At 35.0% G+C, this 20,295-nt stretch overlaps 1 protein-coding gene across 4 annotated transcripts in view; it reads right to left on the bottom strand.

Annotated features, from left to right (window-relative positions):
- PAPOLA (poly(A) polymerase alpha) overlaps positions 1–20,295 on the bottom strand; it is a 45,014-nt gene that overhangs the window by 12,338 nt on the left and 12,381 nt on the right. For all 4 annotated transcript variants that reach the window (XM_027718367.2, XM_027718364.2, XM_027718365.2 and 1 more), the window contains exons 6-16: positions 18,873–18,926; positions 15,632–15,743; positions 14,291–14,380; positions 14,058–14,196; positions 12,523–12,595; positions 10,939–11,059; positions 9,917–10,001; positions 5,377–5,430; positions 4,481–4,600; positions 2,963–3,072; positions 156–277 (exon numbers count right to left, since the gene is read on the bottom strand). In XM_027718367.2, coding sequence (XP_027574168.1) covers positions 156–277; positions 2,963–3,072; positions 4,481–4,600; positions 5,377–5,430; positions 9,917–10,001; positions 10,939–11,059; positions 12,523–12,595; positions 14,058–14,196; positions 14,291–14,380; positions 15,632–15,743; positions 18,873–18,926 — 1,080 coding nt within the window. The remainder of the gene's footprint in view (positions 1–155; positions 278–2,962; positions 3,073–4,480; positions 4,601–5,376; positions 5,431–9,916; positions 10,002–10,938; positions 11,060–12,522; positions 12,596–14,057; positions 14,197–14,290; positions 14,381–15,631; positions 15,744–18,872; positions 18,927–20,295) is intronic.

Raw genomic sequence — 20,295 nt, 5'->3', positions numbered from 1 at the left:
ATGTATTAATACCACTACATTCAAAGGAGATCACATTGCAGAGAAAATTAGGACTTTAAAATGTGATTTTAGTTCTCTGATTAGTAAGTCTAAAAAGCTGAGGAATCATTTCTCAATGTTTTTTTTTACTGGTCTCAAATATTAGCCAAGATTACCTTTTTCTTTTTCTGAAGCACGTGATTAGGTAACAGTTGGTGAAGTTGCTTACGTTTCACATGCCTTGCAGCAATCTTCATATCCATCTCAAACATCTTGCTGTTTATTGCTTGCCTATAAACTACACAATTAGAATAACATTATGGCATATTGAAGCAGTTTGCAAAGTCCACTTACTTGCCCAGGCAGAAACAAATTGCATTTCAGAGCATTTATTACCCTCAAGAACAAGGAAAACGTTTTCTTGTTCTGGAGGAAGAAAGTGAACTGACTACTATGCCAGCACTGACAGTACAAACACAAATGTTACTTTGGAAACAGGTGACCTGTTTTTCAAGAAAAATATCTTGCAAGCATACTAAACTACACTGTTAATAATTTTTATCAGTAAGACCTCTGAAGCAAACTGTTCATTTCATCTCAAAGTGACTAAAGATAGAAATAAAATTTCCTCTTAAGAATTACAGTATTTATATAAAACTGTTTTCTTCACAGTTGATTTTACTAATGCAGCTCCTGCAACAAACAGGTTCTAATTCAGGCGTTGAATGCTTGAGTGTCAACTAATATATTACAAATCACTCTGGCTACTCATATACCACTGCATTGTTATACAAGAATGATTTATGTTCAGGTTTTCTTCTGTTTAGTTGGGGGGGTTGTTGCTTTGTTTCGCATTGTTTGGTTTGGGTTTTGTTGTGTTTTTTTCCTCTTGTATGGTTGTTTTAGTGGTTTTGTCTGTTTGGATTTTATCTACTGCAATAAGCCATTTCTCTTCGCCTCAGATCATCTCCTGGTGAAGTCAACATGGTAAGTGCTAGCAAGAGAACTGCAACTCAGGATCCTGGGTTCAAGTAAAGGCAGGTAAAAACGAAAAACCTGATCTTTCACACAATGTTGAACGAAGCTGTGGTAGATGTATGAATAAAGAATTGTTCTGTAGATCTTAAATACAAAAATTTAAGAGGTATCTCCCTTATTCACTGTCTAATTCTACAAACATAAGGAATCTCAGTGAATAGGTTGTGAAGATGTAATTATAAAGGTGTTAAGAGACAGGCACACAAAGAGTTCAATGAATACTGTGTATTAAAGAGACTACACTAATTCTTGGTATTGAAGCAGCTTATAAAGCCTCTGTAAAAATTATACAGGTTACAGTTAAGGTAGGAGCACACTCAGCAAAACCAGACATGGCTAAAGCATTTCATGTTCCTGACATTAGGTCTTACCAAAGTTTCCATAGAAGGAAAACCTAGCTCACTCTTCACATCTCTTCCTCCCCTTGCTCTCACTAAAAAGGAAGCTATTCTCTCTTTTCATTCTTTAAAATGCTTTCTTAGTTTTAATAAAATCTTGGGGTCTATTCCAAAAGACAGGGCAAAGAAGTCTTTAGGATGGATCAAAAACTATAAAGACAGATTTACATTAATTTCAGATTACCAAAAAACCCATGAACACAAACAGAAATTTTTAATGGTTTGTTACTCCAGGAAGCGTATTTACAAATTGAAAAGAAAACTGAGCATCACAGTCTACAATGATTTTGATGGAATGCTACTCCATTTAAAACTGCATATATTTAGACAAACTTCAGGAATGTAGTGCAAGGCAATCACATTCAAAGTTATAGAAGTAAGTTTAGTCTTTTCAGATAAAAAAACTCTGACAAGTATACATGTGAAATGTCTGTTTAAAACAATAAAAGACCTGAGAAACTAACTTCTGGATTCTTTTACTCCTTCAAAGCAGCAGCCAAGGTATTACGTCTTTCCTAAATTCTCAAAAATTAGGATATATCTATAGTTTCATCTTCACCAGTTAGAATCACAAGAAATATTCCACCTCTCAAGAAAATAAAATTCCCTTTGACTGAGAAAGAGACATCCCACTGCAGCTATATACAACAGTAAAAAACTTTGAAACCTTAGCATGATTTATAAATATACCTATATACTTATTACATTCATGTGTGTGAGGTGGAGGGAGATCTAGGTGTCCAATTCCCTTGCTTCCTCAGACTTACTGAGTCTTGGAAATCCAGAGACCAGGGTTGCATTAGGTAGCACTTGAACCTATTCCTTTAACTCTATAAACACAGAATACTTGAGCCTCAACTGTCATTTGTTTAAAAAAAACACTGCAAATTTATTAGATAAACCTGTCAAAGCTATTGTTCCTTACACCCTGGAAAGTCACAGTCTCCAGTTGTTACCAATTCTTTCCTTACAAACTTCTTGTGTGTGTTCCAACTTACTTTTGTGAATCAAAAAGTAAATATCAGAAAAAGTCAAAAAGCTTTTCTGCACTGAGTGTTGGGCATGAAAGTAAAAGTTATTGAATCAATTATCTAGCATAAAATGCCATGGAATAAAAGATGTTTTGTTAATCCACTGATAAATTAGGCTTCGTCAAATAACAAAAATATTTAAAACTATACTCAAAATTTTTGAGGTTAGGCTTGCTAGTTCGCATATGCTAATTTGTCTGTTCAATAAAGACTACAAAATAACGTACCACTTTCAGTAAGATCTGAAGATGCGTGCAAAATTTGTCACTTTTAACGAAAACAAACAGAAAACTGTTAGTCTGAAGTGTCTAGAGGAATTAAAACTCATTGAAAATGTGTTTATTAAATAATACCTCTAACTCCTTCTACTAAATAATACCTCTGAATCCTTCTACTCTCTGTCCAGATACAATTCTACTACTATTGTGAACATTATGAATAAAGACTACATTTTGAACAAAGACAGTAACTTCAACAAGTTTATCAATACCAGAACATCTAGAAAGCAAAACTCACCTGTGTCTGTAAAAGACTGAATGTCGTAGGTAAGATCAACACTTAAGTTTTCAGAATTTTCAGTTTTCTTAAACACCAACCCAATCACCCACATTGTACGGTATTCTTCCCTGGAAAATTTTATATAAAACAGTCATGTAATACTGGCAGAATTAAGTAATTTAATAACTTATCTGCTGCAAGAGACAAGAGTTGTACATTTTAGCTCCACTAGCAATGGGAAGTTAGCCATAAAAAAGACAAAAACCAAAACTGATTTAACAACATGTCCTTTTCATTCATGATATAAAAAAAGTCATGAAACAGTGACATTTATCCCCAGCAAATGAACTAAGATCATCAGCAGATTACTTCATTCAATTGTGCTCCTGCATAGATTCTCTTGTGTAGCTACAACCAGTCATTGCAACTATTAAGAGATCTTCAAGGAATTAGAATCTATTCCCCAACTAAGCAACTTCCATTTTGCCACCTAAATGTGTCTTCAATGCTTAAATTTCTTAGCTGTAACTGCCCACACATTCCCCTTCACATGGGAAGGTGAATGAACATGCTTGGTGTACACGTGGAAGATGACCTTTCCTAAGAGTGTTGCTCGTATCAAGTCCTCTGAAATAAGAGCTAATCAGAGCCTGGGATTATGCAGGCAGTTGTAGCTGTAAAATGGTGCTAAGGAGGTACTGCCTGCTTTTGTTCAATTTCACTTGGAACTTGCATGTGATTTATGTATCCAACTTCTAAAAACAAAAAAAAAAAAGGCAGCACTATCCTGTCACTTGAAGCACTTGATGTGTGGAAAAGGCTGTGTGCAAGGTAAAGAAGGCTTTCTCATATCCCAATGAAGACAAATTTCTTCCCCATTCTTATGCTTCACACAAAAATATGATTCCTTATGAATTAATTACACCAGAAATTACACTAGAAATAAAATTAATTCTTGAAGAGTTTTTAGCCCCCACATATCTGCAATCACTGTTTTGAGTGGGGGAAGAGAGGGTGGCAGAGTGGGGAAGGAGTCAAAAAAACATTTAAAATCCTGAACAATCTGAATATTCTCTCCACTGTTTCCACAACCTGACAAATTCTTTCATCAGTCATTATGATTTCAGTGATGTGCATCTCAACTGCTAAATTTTATGACATTAAATATACTTAGTTACTTAAGAGTTTGGTTCTACAGTGCCTATGTTCTACCCAATTCTCAGTGCTGCCTTGTAATTAAAACAGCATCAGATAAATAGCAGTAACTCATACAGATTATTGGCAAGAAATTATGTAATAAATACAGTTATTAGCAAAAATATATTTTTATTTTTCCTTATTTTCTGGTTTCGAAACATTCTTTAACAGAATAGAGTAGCTAATTCCACAAATGGTACTTGAGAAGAGCTTAAGACTGTTTGCTTTAGATGCTGTCATTAAAAATTAATACTTTTAAAATTCTATAAAAACAACTTTTTAATGAATTTGTATTGAAATTAGTTCCTCCCTATTACATGAAAAAATGGCTTTGCTTACTTGTCAGGATTCTCCTTGGGTGCTGGGAATGACTGTGGATTCACATGAGCCAGTGTAATGAATTCATTCTTCTCCAGGTTTCCAACTAGAATACGGATTTTGGATTCCACCAAGCCTACCCTGTATAAATGTCATTCATTAGCAAGATTTCATTAATAGGGAATAATAGGGTATCCAATATCATGTCTCAGGATAAAATCCCCAACATTCTCATTATACTTATATTTGAGACTACTAATGAACTATCGCATATGTCAGATTAATTCAGATCAATAAACCCAGTGAAGGTGTTACAAAAACTGACGCAAGCGAAGCTTAAGAATGCCCTGCAGCTCTCTCTATGGCCTGGTTTTACAAATGGAATTAAATAGCAAGACATTATGCATCAAGAAGTAAAGGGCAGTCAGCAAGAAATTACTACATATTTATCCAATATTCTTTTGGCTTTAGATGAACTTTTTTCGAACTTTAGAGCTGAAGAAATTCCCAATACTTGCCAATCTTAAAATTTCACTAATAAAAGAGAACAGAAACATGGGCAAGGGGAACTTTAGTTTTGAGAAACAGCATTTCAAGTGATTGAAAACATCTCCTCACACTGCTTTTTAAAAAAGCGCACTAGGCATTCATAAAATAAACGTGACAGCGATGTTAAGCAAAAATTCAAGCAACAGCCTTCACTTCCCGGTTTTTCGTTCCTACAGTTTTTTCAGAACTCTACACTCCATCCATTTAATTTTGAAACATTGAAGCTCCACTTTGTTTCACTACGAAGACACTCCATGCAAAAGATATTCCCTTGTATCGAAGGTCGATGGGAGGGAAGAAGTGGTGTTTTTATGGTTTGTTGGGTGTTTTTTTGGTTTGGTTTTTTAAGTAGCAAGGATTATACTCACCATTCTAGTCGCTGTTTTTCTGTCGGTGCACTTGCTAGAAGTACAATATAATGCCTTTGAAGATAAAGACAATATGCTATTCTATATATCTAAGACTAGACATTCAAACCTTAATATTAAATTGCAGTAAATTATACATTGAAAAATATAGATTATTATCTTATGTACATACCCTGCATTAAATTAAGCATTGTTAAGTGGAGAACAGGACTATGTCCTAAGTGTGTGACTAACAGACTTCTCAAAACATTTCAGAGTTTAGGGCCATTTGGAACTACACGGTATTACCAGCAACCTTAATACAAGGTTAGGAATGTAGCACTGGCTGTAAAACACTACAGATATTTCAATACCTAATGAGATAGGAGATTTAACTGACTATGAGTCAAGAAAAAACAGTTGTTCACAATGACCTATACATGTCAGTTGTCTTAGTCGCAACATTATTTCTGAAGAGTTAGAAGATTGGTTAGCACATATGCATTTGTTTAAAGTCAAAAATAACACCATGAGATATGGTTTAAAAAAAATTATATCTACATTTGAGAATTGTCTGAAGACACTTATCTGAAATTTCTTAAGAAACGTTTCCTCTGATGATAATTCTTAAGCTCTCAACTATATTCCAGGATAATCAGTGTATACCCACTGTGAGTAGATTTCAAAGAAATAGTATACAAAGCAAGAATGGTATCTTAAACAAAGAAGCCCAAGGACAGTGGAATGGGAGACCATCACTTTAAGCCTGAGTTTGTAAAGAGGGAGATGAGGGAACCTTACATGTCTACAGACAGGTTTTTCAGAAGCTTAGCTGGGAAGTCTTTAACATTCTAAGTCATCCAATGCAGCACTCTATACTGATGTGGCATGTTTAGGTACCTTCAGCGCAGGATTGAAAGAACAGTAGTAACATGAGGGACTAGACCCTAGTACATACACCTCTCACAGAAAGGAAAGCAAGGTCAATGGCGGCCAAAAACTATGGTGTAGAGTCCTCTGATGCTATTACATGCCTTCAAATCACAACAGCAGATCCAAATCAACAGCTACATGTTTCTGTACTTATCTTTAGGTGGTAAGAGACAAAACCCTGCTAAAAACTACAGTTGTCTGCTTCAGTCACAGAATGTCAGTGAAACAAGAAATGGAAAAGAGACACTTGGAGAAACTTCTTCCCTGTTCTGAGGGATATGAAGATAAAATGCCCTATACAGTTTTTTGCATTTTGTCAGTATTAACTGCTTCATAATAAAATGTTATGGAAAAAGAGAGTAAGGGTCCTTTACTCAAATTCTGTATGAGAAGTTACTAGTTTCTAATATTGATTTTTTCTAAGGAGTACTCGATCCTCCATAAGATTCCTACATCATACATACAACACTTGCAGAATCTTTAATTCAGTAGGAAAGACATTTAAGCTTTTTATTGTTTTTAACTGTGTACAAACAGGAACAGATAAATCTCAAATCTGCAAGTATTTGAAGAAACCAATTTTCCAGTTACTTATTAAAAGCAGTTCTTTGAAACACTCTGGAGAACTATTTAAAAAAAGACTAATTTGGCTATGTCTATAAGTCTCAACTAGTTAGGCACCTATAAAAAAAACCCTAAGCCTTATTTATGAAAAAATAAGTAATGATTAACTATTCTTGCTCAAATAGTGCTAGCTGAAAAAAAATAAAAGATGCCATTTCTCCCCATTCCCCCCCACCTGTTAGTGCTGAGAGGGAATTATTCAATGGAAATTTCCTACTGCCATTTTTAGTAAAAACAAAATAGCACGAGCTGTTAAAAATTATGATATACTTAGTTTGAAGAGTCCAAGGTACCACTGCTAAATTTTGCAATGAAAAGACTTGTTATAAGTTCCTCATTTGTATTGTTATCACCAAGTATATGCCTAATTCAGAAGTACCTATTACTTAATTATGAAGAAGGTCTTAGGTTAAGTTTCTACCTCTCAGTGATGACTTTCAGATGTCGGGTATTATTTTGAAGTATATGGGTTTGGGTTTTTTTGTTTGTTTGGGGTCTTGGGGTTTCTTTTGTTTGGTTGGTTTTTTTAGAAATTGATGGTGTTTCTCACTGTCAGTACTGTTTTCATAAAAATAATCTAATGTAGATAGTATGGAACTGTAATACACTATTAACACAAGTATTTCTAAAAAAAACCCCAAATTATAAGTCATACTACTACCTGGGAAAAAAAAAAAAAACACAACTGAGAACACCTGAACGTGTTCATTTCAATTTTTCTTTATTATCTGTCCAGGAATTATACTTCATACAGTACTTTTAAGTCCTATAAAGCCAAGTGTTCAAACCACCCTTTTTAAAGGTATAGTTATATTTTACTTATTTAGCAGTGTATCTCTTTATTACAGGGAAAGAACACGCAACAGCTCATTAAATGAGTGCTATTTCTCTCAAAATTACACTGCCCTCTTGGTCTTAAGCTATAACCACTTCATTCTCACATAACACTTGATACTCATGTTATATCCATTTGAAATTATTCTTGTCACTTCCATAAAGTGTAAAACACCATATCTAGCACGTACATGTTCTTTGTTGTTTTTCCCTACATCTGAAAAATTTAAACCTACACGAAGAGCAGATAATACATGTCGGAACTCCCTAACTCCAAGTAATTGCTGACATTTAAAAAAATTAGAAGAAGTAACTAAGAGCAGATTTCCTAATTTTCCCAATTTCTAATCTGTTCCTACCATACAAGTATGCAGTAGCCCATCTTTTTCCTTAGTCACAGATCATCAAAGTTTATTTTAAACACAGATAGCAAGTCAAAAGTGTTTATGAACAATAGATATTTAGCAACTAATTGCCATTGAGAGTGATACAGATTATTGAAGCTATGCTTTCAGAGATTAAAAGAAATGTTTGTCTTGGAGCAAGGGTAAGATGTTCTCTTATCTGGCAGAGCACTATACACTGCTATGAATTTCAGCAGAAAATGCCAAGGCATCTACAATTTAAACAGGAGAAGAGTGTGAAGAGGGGAAAAAAAATTCAAAACATCTAGCTTTCAGATGGAGATTTGACCAAGAGAATCACAATTGCTGCATACAGATGACTGCATATAAAGATCTATTTTGTAAAGGTTACTAACTAAAGCTTTAAAATTAACCTACTAAGAGAAAATAGAAAATATTCAGCAATTTGAATTAAAGCAAGCTCCATAATACCATTCCACAGTTAAAATAAATAAAATTAGATCAAGGAAATTTTGCGCAAAACAGAAAACCTGGATACGTAATGTTAAGCAAGAGAAGATTTTATTGCTAGAACTGGTAAAATGGCTAAGGTGGTACACAAAAAAACTATGTTAAAATAGAGATTATTTCAAATGACATTAAATGCTTCCTATCTTTTCCTAGATGTGAAAGAAACAAAGAAAAGGTGCTAGGGAACTTATTAGCAAACTCTTGAGCAGAAACTGATTTGTCTGCAGCCTATTTTTACTTAAAAAAAAAATAATATAACTCAACAGTGCTCTTTTATGTGTTTTCAAATTTAAACTCCAAAGATCAACATAAAAGCCAGTCAAACGTTTTAAAGTTTTTATCATGCAAAAGGTATAGAAACAAAACACAGACACATTATGAAGGTCATCAGTCTCTTTTAATGGGGGAACTGTATTTTTTAGATTAGTACAAAACCAACCAACCACCCAACACAAACAAGTGTAAAATATATTTGATCTTGATTCAAGAAAAATGGGTCTCCAATTTCAACTGAGGGCAAAGAAGATGTAGTCCAGATTTTAATAATCCATATTTATTGTAAAAATACAACTTTCAGCAACTCTGTATACATTTAACAAGCTTCTGCCCCACAAGCATATTACTAGAAACCCTAAAAATGTGAAGTGTGAACTTCAGTATTTCCCTTAGAGACATTACAAAATCAGAAAAGCTGGGTGTGAAAAGAATTAATAAAGATGCAAAAGCCTTAAGCTTTAATGAAAAAAAACCCTAGTAGTAACTAGTACATCTCGTAGTTAGTCAATACAATTGCAAAAATATCTTTTATTATCAGAGTGAACTGTTGACTATAATGACAGAAGAAAACACAGTTTCACGTACTTATTCATCTTAAATATTGACCTCCAGAATAAGTTCTTTTAACATCTTTTTTCCTGGGAGGTAAGACCCATTTTTAGAATGCTTACTGACAGCACTTAAGAACATTTCTGTTAGTCAAACCAGCTGATACATCTTCAATTTTACTGGTAGCATATCAACTGTATAGTTAACTGCTGACATTCTAAATATCTGGTCAGGGACTAACAGGTTCCTGAAATACATGCTTAAGACTCAAAAAAGTACCTGAGGAAATTATTCACTTGCTGAGAGAAAGGACAGTAGCACATTCACTCTCCCACTTTATAGAAAAATCCTAACAAAACACATTTTGGACATTTAATATATGTATATATTAAAGATCCTGTGCTACAGAACATTATTAGGTATTTCAACTGATAAACTTAAAATATTCTGCCATGCCATAAAATACATACTTGTACTTCTGAAAGAAGTTTGGAGCTTCAAAAAGTTTGGACCACTCTGCCTTACTCAGCAAAATTTCATCTGTGATAGCAAGACCTAAATTATAAAAAAAAAAAAAAAAAAAATAAAAATTTAAACTTTATTTTAAAAAATACAGTTTAGTACCCAGAGCAAAGACAGTTTATTAACTTAGCAAAGGTTGCTACAAATTATTTCCTCCCTTCAAATTCACAGCAATTTATCAACAAGGTTTACAGTCCCGTCATACTTTAAGTGGTCATTAGTTATACAAATAATGTGATTAAAAAAACCTCAGTAAGGTCTGTATAGAAATGTATTTTAATTCAAACTGATAATTTCACATGTTTTTGCTCTGCAGTGTAACATAGCTCAATTTAACCTTTTGTATATGCCACAGTAACTACTTAGTTTAAAGAACAAAGATATAGTTTTCTTTACATTATTTGAATCACCCCTTGTGCAAGGCATTGTACAAGGCAAAGAAACAGTGAGACAGTAAGGTACTGCTCTGGCTGAGAGAACTACTGGTAGTTGCTCCCTGCATCAAATCTACTTCTTGCTTTGATTACATCTTCTCTTATCTGCTATAATTATTCAAGTACATCACTAGGATAAATCCAGAGGACTCATCTTCGAGCAAGTATAATTTCTCATATTAGGCCTAAAAACAGGAATCAACTGGAACTACTACGCTTATCATCCATGTGGCACAACACAATCTAAAGCAGTAAAATAAAGTTATTGTACGATTAGTTCTAATTTTCAGAGCACAAGGCATTCTATTTAATTACCTCAGTTTCTAAGCGTGAAGGACAGATCTGCACAAGTGTCTACTAAATTTGCAACTCTAAGCATTGTTAAGCCTAACAGGCCGAGCTCTAGCTCTCTTGAAATAGTCTCATGTCAATAAGTTATTTAACATCCACCCACCTCCCCCCTCACAAAGCATACCCACAATGAAACCCTTTTAAATCTGACTGAAAACATATAGAGAGCATAAGATAATACTTACCTTGTTTAAATTCCTCAACCATGACCATCCGTGTGGAAACGGACACATTGTACGTGGAGTTCTGCTGTGGGTATGCTGGTGTAATTATAGGCATAAGATGGTACCTATCACTGGGGTTTACCTACATATAACAACAGCCAATCAGTTTTCTTCAAGCACACATATCAGTTAACAAATTTGGATTTCTCCTTTCACTACAACCAAGTCTTAAGTTCTAAGAGACCTTAGTTTGCAAAGCAAGAGTTCAGAGAAAGTTTAGAAAACAGGATAATGGCTTTCACAAAGGACATTATTCTGAACCAACAGTGATGTGGGAGGGCAGTAACCTGTCAGCACATCAAGTTGCAGGCATTTCTGAGTCCTGAACAGAACAATTTCCCTCTTCAATAGAAATTAGCTTGTGATCATACGAAACCAAGGATACCTCATCAGCATATGAGCACCTTCTGCAGAATGACTGTCTTCCGACCTTGCAAAAGATGTTTTATACTTTATTTCTGCAACATTACTGAAAATTAAGAGCCAGTTTAAGAAAAGAGGCTCTAGGCAACCTGACAGAAGCATCACTTGCATTAACGCATCTTTTATTAAATGGCACACAGGGTAACAAAAAAAGGGACACAACATACACACAAAAAATACATTAAAAATATAATTAGGTTAGCAAACTTGTAGAAGGTAGATAAAGCCACCATTAATTTAGCCCACTTTCATTAGCTACTACAACACAGACAGTTCCCGTCACACACTGACCTCAAACCCCCTATCTCAGGAATAACAGACTCAAGAACAAGTTTTCAACTGTCTCATGAATTTAAATGTGAACTTTTGTCAACCAGCAAAAAACAGATTTGAAGTACAAAGGGGCATACAACTCAACCTCTGACGCTTACACTAGTCACCAAAAAAAAGATTAGTTGAACACCAACTATTCTATGATTGACAGAACAGCATTGGACACACTCATGCTATGCCCTCCTGAAACCTCAGAATGTGAGCCGTGCATCTGCTGCAAGCTGTTTTATTGACTGCCTGAAGGACGTTAATGTCCAATGTCTTTAGTGTAAGTGCTACAAAGATGGAGATCAAATATTATAAATAATATACAAAGCAACTAAAAGACTTCAAGTTATGATCTTCTTTGGTCCAAGATGAAAAGAGACATTGCTACAACTATATGGAACCAAACCTATGCAGGTGTGACTGTTGCACTAAAGTGAATTCACGATACTTGCAAAAGTAACAAGTTTAAAGTCATAAGCAAACCATTTTAAGATTAGCAATTTTTCAAAAATGCATTGATTTAAGGCATATATCTAATTATGCTTAATTTTTATTAAGATCACCTATTGCAAGAGTTGGGAGCAAATAGTACATTGTTCAGCAAGTGTGCTTCAAGCGTTCAGTTCAGAAAATTAGCGTAAACTTTGTTCCATATTCAGGAGAACTAGAGGTTACTTTTGAAGAAGATATAACACCACAACATTAAGTTTAATAAACCCAAAATGAAGTTCACCTAGGATTCTTTAAGCAACCAAATTTATTGTACAGTGTGACTTAGAGGGGAAAAAATAACACACTAACCCTTGGGTCCCATACAGGCAAATTAAGATTGCATTCTTCTGGCTGTTTCAATAGCACTGGATTTGGCCATTCCCTGTTCAAAAAGATTGTAGCACTGAATAAGACTATTGGATACAACCATGTATGTTCAACAAACAATACTTTTGAATGCGATCCTTCTTAACTCTGCTCTCAATATAAACCACCATTTCCTCAAGACCAGGTTGGTCTAACAGCGGTTGTTTAAATAAGCTGTATTGCTGAACTACAATACAGCAGCTATTAGCTTCTCCAGGGCAGCAGAACAATGAATTTTCTGTCTTTTATAACTACTGGTTTAGGTAACTAAGTTAAACTCCTCTAAATTCTTCCTAAAATATAGCAATCAAAGAGAAATTCCTCTGTGAAGACTGACATTGGGTCCACCTTCAAGCTAGCTGTTTCATGGGCAAACTACAGAAAAACAGCCAGCACGTTTACAGCATCATAGCATCATTACAAACTATATGTATTAAAACAAAATTATAACCAAGACAAAAAGAAACCATGTTGAACGAAACACTAAAAATAACCATTCTGTTCTTCAAGTTGTCTTACCCCCCTGAATAAAGCTATCTTCCTATAAAGAGTACAAGTCAGTTAATCTCTTGGAATTTGTACATTAATGCTCCTACATTATGCATGTATAAAATGGACAGAAGTACAAGAAACATTAAAAAGACCCATTACCATACTATTTAATGTGGGAAAAATATTACTTAACACTACGTACCTCATGGAGGCTATAAAGCCCATGAATTCGAGACAGTGCAAGTGTGCAAATATCTTCACATTAAGAAGAAAAAACACTATACTTGAAGTAAAGCAACACCTTGGTATAACACCTTGGGACACAACACAGTGTCTCATGAAGAATATAGGTATCCAGACATGGTCTTTCAAGGAAAACAGTATTCATTTGTAATCTGCGAAGTTCACTTTTGTCCCATTCATTCTAAATTTATTTAGAATGTTCCCATCAGAGTTATTCAAACGATCTGTCTGAGGTAACTGGCTCAAGAGTATGCAATTGTATGTAATCCTGAAACACCCGCCACTCCACACTAACAAGATTAAAAACTACATTTTTGCCACTGCTCCTGCTAAACTGAATTTAAGCTATGTGCCTAAACCAGATACTGGCATACATCCTTTATCAATTAACCCAGCACCCAAATGTTAAGAGATTTTAAATTTTGAGGTGTCTGCTATTATTTTGAACTATATTAAGTATTTTACCTGAAGATTAAAGTTGAGTTATAAAAAATACATGAGAAAATTTTAATTAGGAACTGGGTGGTTTTGGTTTGGGTACTTTAAGAACAAGATATGTTGGATGACTTATTGAAAATCTCAAGTGAACACCTTTCTGGTGGCAAGAACAATGCTTCTAACTATGGTCTTAACCTGGTAACAGCTAAAAATAGTACCATAAAAACAGGACTAAAATTTAGTGTCTACAAACAATTTTATTTTAGTTTAATCTAAATTAAAACAAAACAAAAAAAAAAACATACCATTTAGAAAATACCAAGAAAAATTTATGTACAAGAGTTGATGCTATTGCATTTGGATAAAGCTGGCAAGTTCTTGCTACTAGCATAGCCCAGGAAACACCGCCAAGGAAACCTAGTATATTGGAATAGATGTTGTGGCCTGTGGATTGAGAAGGAAAGAGATAAAAAGAGAGATATCAGTAACCAATAAGAGGTAATGAAAACTTCACAAATTTTGGAATAAAACTGCTTACGTTTTGCCCACAGTTTGATAGCTCTCAGTGTTAACCTGAAGTTGTCAATGTTTGGTACTAGATGCAGAATTTCATCGGTTACCCGGCAACCTGCAAAAGAAAGAATCCATTATGATTGCTGCCTCCAAAGTTTTTGCTGGCTTATCCTCCTTCACCTCCAAAGCTATCAAACTCTTTAGATCAGCATGCTGGAAACTCATCTCATATTCTGATCACTTTCGTTTTGAACTAGAAAACTTAACATATTTTCATTTGACTTTTTCTTCATTTTTCCAGCAGCACTCAGGTAGACAATTCATGTGTGCGTAACTAGTTTTGGACTGCTACTTGATTTTCCGTTACTAATGAACTGTACAAGCTGTTGAAGAAACAAATAAGTTCTGCTGGTACGTGAATACATGCAGTTTATCATAGAATGCACAGGCAAATTAAAAAAGGTATGAGTCTTCATGAACCTACAGAAAACCTGCTAGTCATAGGTCAAAGCTTTGAATTTATAAGAACCGGCTAAAAAGAATAGCTTTTCAACATATGAGTTGTATCACTACTATGGGATATTTTCAGACTTAAAAATCACATTACAGACAGCAATATTAACTGCTTGACTTTTTCTAATCAGGAATAGTTTTTCATTGTTACTAAGTAGTTGCAGAGAACTGTTTGTAAGAAAAGAGTGTTATTTAAGACTAAGGGTTCCTTTCAAAGCAAGTAAGGGGCAAGTATGAATTCTACAGACTGCACAGATATGAATTTCACAAAACAATATAAGCAGCTGCGATAATCTCAAATCATCAAGTTTTTAGCTCATAACAGAAATCAGTGATATCTCAAATGCTCCTCTTTCCTACCAAGCTGCATCCAAGCTGAAGCCCCTACTATCCTGTATGTAAATTATCATTTTTTATGCTATGGTACTGTAGAGAAGTTAAGGTTACACAAATTAGTAAGCTACTACAGACCTGAATTCAAACTGATAAGGATTTTGATATGTCCAATCTGAAGACATTTTATGTATGTTTATGCACAATAAAACACATACAAATTAAAAACTAAACACGTCGTTATTTACAGAAATAGGTAGTGCTCCGTACAGAAGCCTTGCAACTCCCATTAATTTCTAGAACCATTTAATAACCAAATAAAATTTAAAAATTATAAACAGTCTGGCCAACAAGAAACAACCCTTCTCTCCAAAAAGATACATAAAACTGTCTACAATTTTATTTCTAGATATGAAGCTGCTGTATTTTCAGTCAAGTCCATAACTACTGTATCAAAGAACTTAGAATACTTATTTTAATATTAAACAAGAAGTTGATACACAAAACCATACATACATACCATTAAGACTTCGTATGCATCTAATGTCTAAATTTTTAAGTAGGCTGTCATCTCGTAGGTCTAAGTCTTCAGGAATAGTTTGCAGTGCTAATCTTGCAAACAAAATATCAATCTTAAAAAAGACCAAAAGAGATAAGACATTAGAAAAATGTTCTTCATTCTGCAGAATTACTTCTATAAGTCATTTTCATCAAGTTTACTTATAAAAACAGCAGTCTTCCCAGTACAAAGAATCCCTTTAAATAATACATGCTAATATCCTTCACAGACATTAAAAGAAACACTTCATCTATCTTTTGGCTCCTTTTCCAAGAAGATAAAATACACATTAAAATTTATATAGAACCAGGACAAACAAAAACTATATTGACTGTTTTTATGTAAATAAAAATCCTCTGGGGACAAGCATCACTTCTAGGTCCAGAATATAAAATTCTACCACATCAGAGTAAGCCATGAAAACATAACCCTAGTTTTAACCTAAATATTCTCAAATATTCCAGAGAAGAATTCTAGAGAAGACTGAGGGGAGACCTCACTGCAAACTTCAACATCCTCATGAGGGGAAGTGGAGGGGCGGGTACAGATCTCTTCACTCTTGAGACCAGTGACAGGACCTAAGGAAATGGCATGAAGCTGAGTCATGAGAGATTTAAGCTGGATATCAGGAAAAGGTTCTTCACCCAGATGATGGTTGGCACTGGAACAGACACCCCCAGGGAAATGATCACAGCCCCAAGCTGGACAGAGTTCAAGAAGCATTTGGACAACATTGTCAGGCACATGGTGGGGTTCTTGGGATGTTCTGTGCAGGGCCAGGAGTTGGACTCGATGATCCTCATGGGTCCCTTGCAACTCAGCATGTTCTATGATTCTATGAAAATTATCACTGAATTACAGAAGAAGTAGAAGACCTTTCCCATCTAGCCCTGTAAAGCACACACATAACTATCTGCCTCTGTACAGGACCAGTATTTATGAGGAGTCTACATATCTGACTACAGAAAACAAAGGTCTGAAAATTCAGCAAGCTGCTGAGCAAGTGTATACATTTTGAAATTATGCACAATTTCTTTGCTATTACTTCTAAAATACTTTACACCATAACAGCTTTTCTAGGCCAAGAACATCTGAAATACTATTCAGCACTGAGCTAGAGTTTTATACTGCCCCATACACAAGGACACTGCACAGAGTGGAGAAGTCAGTTTGCCTTTTTATCAGTCAGTTGATGATAATACAAAGCACATATCAGCAGCCTGTCTGGTAGACAACAAGGGCACTTCACCAGATGAGGCTTTTAAACATAAACTGGTATCACTTGACCTACAAGACAATGAAATGTCCAGTGCTATTGCATCAAGAACAAAACTGGTTTAGTTATATTAAAATTATTTCAGATAAAATGAAGTTGAAGATACCTTAAAGACTTTTTTGTAGGTACTTAAAACTTTGCATCTGCCTGTTATAAACTATGAAGCATTTCACAGAAAAGTAATATCTAAAGTATTCAAGGCATTTCTTATTTTGAAGTCCTTTATAGCTGGTCTTATCAACAACCTGCATTGCAAGCAGAAGTTCCTACTTCAGTCAAAAGTACTACTTTTCAATGTAAAACAAGTTCAAAATTAACTTCAGCTTCAAGTTCTGCTCTGATCTCTAGAAGGTCTAGCACTGAAGATTCAAAACTCATTAACAATAAAAGGATTTTTCAAAAAAAGAAATTAATAGTCTGTCCTATGTAACTGGGGGGACGAGGAGGAGGCAATCAGTATTCTACATGAAGAACAAAACAATCAAGAAGGTCGTTGTTTATTTTAAGCAAGAACACAAAATCCATATGTAAAATCATCAGAAATTGTGGCTCAACATTTGTATATACCAAGAGTGTGTTTGCCATAAGATAGCGTTCAAGACCAGAGAACTCTCATGCAGTCCCTTTTTTCCCCTGTTTAGGCTTGTACTTTTAAGGTCGTGTTTTCAGTAGGAGACACAACACTGGCTTGAATGCAAATAACTGGGGGAAAAAAACCAAGCATACAACAAAAAAACCAAACTTACCAGGACAGTTACAACAAGTTTTGACATTTAGAATGAATACATCAGCTATGTAAATAGAAAACAGATTCTCCAGAAAAATGTTTCTAATACCCAACTGTAGATGGACAGTAATAAAATGGTTGACTCAGATGCAGAATCACAGGCTAGGTTACTGTACAGTATCACATTTCTCTGCACATTGCTTTCACTGGGAGAATACATCTCTTTGCCTAAGTGTCAAGTAACACAAATGTTGATGAAAAGATATGTTGATGAAAGGATTAATGAGGGCAAAGGTTCATCTTCCCAACACACAAAAATTGCCAGTACCCTAACTATGACCATTACAACTGCAAGGCAGAAATTTAACTCAAGAGTGGGAGAGAAGGAACTGTCCCATCTTGCATACAATACTATCCCATGTCATTTGCCAGATTAGCATGGGAATTCTTTCCCCACTGTAAAGTATCCCTCTTACACCACCAGTTACTAGTTGATGTAATCCAACTACAAGTCTGATGAACTGTATAAATACTCCATGTGTTTTTGTCTTGTCCCCAAAAAAGATGACATATTGACTATATAAGTCTGAGAACCATTACCAGAACATTATTCCTGTTTTCTTAGAAAAAAAATCAAGTTAAGGAAGTTCAGCACTCCATGACAGATGATCAGTCAGGCTTACAGGCACCAAAACCATTGTTTTGGTCATGTGTTTACAGACATGTGAAGAGATCAGGACAAAGGGGATACCCAGCTTGCCTTCAGTAGTACATTTTTGAGAACTAACTAAAGACCACAACTTCCTATAATGTAAGATACTGAAACATATCTTTCATGCTTGGACAGTTAACCATTAGCAGTCAAAAAATTATTAAGGCCACACTATGAATATAATTTCTATTCAATGTTACCTCTAAATAATGCCAATACTGGTACTCTACAGGTCAGTAAACTAGTCAGTACAAGTGGGTAGCAGTGCCAAAAAAAGAACAAGGAGATATTCTGCATACAGCTTTAAGTCCATCAAGAAAAAATTCTTCCAGTCTTAAATCTCCACACAACTGAGGACTGATGTCAAGGACTTGGGTATGAACTTAAGAGTCACTTAAACAGCACTCATATTAATAAATGAGTTATAAAGATCTTAAACATTGTTTTAACCATGTTCTACCAAAACAAATTAAAATATGATCTTTACCTCTATTCCATCAAAACAAAGTTTAATAACTGGGACAAAAGCTTCTTCAACAGCCTGGGGGAAAAAAAGTTATATTTTATTTTAAGTCTAGAGAACATTTACAAACAATAGCTACCAGGTCTAAACAATTATAACAAAATGCTACTTCTGTTTTCAGCTTGATTTTTGTTATCAATGTCTTTCTCCACTTTTGAGGATTTATGCAGTAAGCACTAACCTACTACGTGTTGCAGCTGTAAAAATGTTCATTATAATCCAAACTTGTACCAACCAGCTCTGCTGATGTTACCCCAGGGTCCAACCCTCTTTCCCCCTACATACAGGACATGATGAAGCATCTTTTACTCCTCACAAGTATCTCTAAGTATTCCAAGGCCAAGCTATGGGGATTCTTAGTCTAAAAGGCCTCTTATTTCTATTTCTACAGGCAGTATTTTATGAGAAATGAGAAGAGCAACTGTGTAACCATGGAGTCTGACTTGAGATTAGCTCAGATGGTAGAGCATGGTGCTAATAATACCAAGGTCGTGGGTTGGATCCCTGTATGGGCCATTCGCTGAAGAGTTGGACTCCTTGTGGGTCCCTCCCAACTCAGAATATTCTGTGATTCACTTGCAACCAAACTTGCAAGTCACCAGTCTCCAGAGCTTGAGTATCTTTTCTAAACATTTCTAAATAAATAATAAGGTACTTTTACAAACAGTACCCATGATGAAACTCTAGGACTTCATGTTTACTCTGCCATCAGCTCTGAATACCATTTTCCTGAACTGAGCTTCCAAACTAAATGCAGATCTGTAGCACACTGGTTTTGTAAAAGCAAAGAATACTGCCTAGCCTCGAAATACTATGAACTAGTATACACTGTTCCAATAGTGTTTCAGTTCTTAACAAGAGGAGGAGACAATGTTTACTTAAGGTTACCTTAACATTACTGGTTGGCAGGATGAATCCTAAGCAAAACACCAAAGTTCACAAGTCCCTCACACTCACTCACTAGAGCAACCATTAAGAAAGTCTATGTTCCCCAAAAGATGGAAATGTACAAACTTTCTTAGAACTAGCCTGAATGATTTAAAAGTGTTGACTCCCCAACCTAAAAGTTATTTGCATCACTGCAGAGCTACACTGAACAGCATACATACCTTGCTGCCAAATCAACTACATTACCTGGAGTTAAGAGTTTACAGCGAAGTTGAATGTAAATCTGAAAATCTGAATCCTCTCAATTAAAGCATGTGGATTTAAAGATTACTAAAGTGTTCAGATAATAAAGCATTCAAAACAGTTGTTTCACTGCATATAGTATTACCAGCAGATGTTTGCACTACCCTGGGAGTTACCAACTACAGGATGCATAGAGTGGAAGAATGTTGCAGACACAATTCCATTTATTTTATGAGAGCAGGACTAAAAACAAAGA

This window comes from Pipra filicauda, unplaced genomic scaffold, assembly GCF_003945595.2.
Source record: "Pipra filicauda isolate LSUMZ 115617 unplaced genomic scaffold, ASM394559v2 scaffold27_size4233163_pilon, whole genome shotgun sequence".
Classification (NCBI taxonomy): Eukaryota; Metazoa; Chordata; class Aves; order Passeriformes; family Pipridae; genus Pipra; species Pipra filicauda.
The sequence above is the reverse complement of the archived record's forward strand: the minus strand, read 5'-3'. Positions and strand labels throughout refer to the sequence as shown.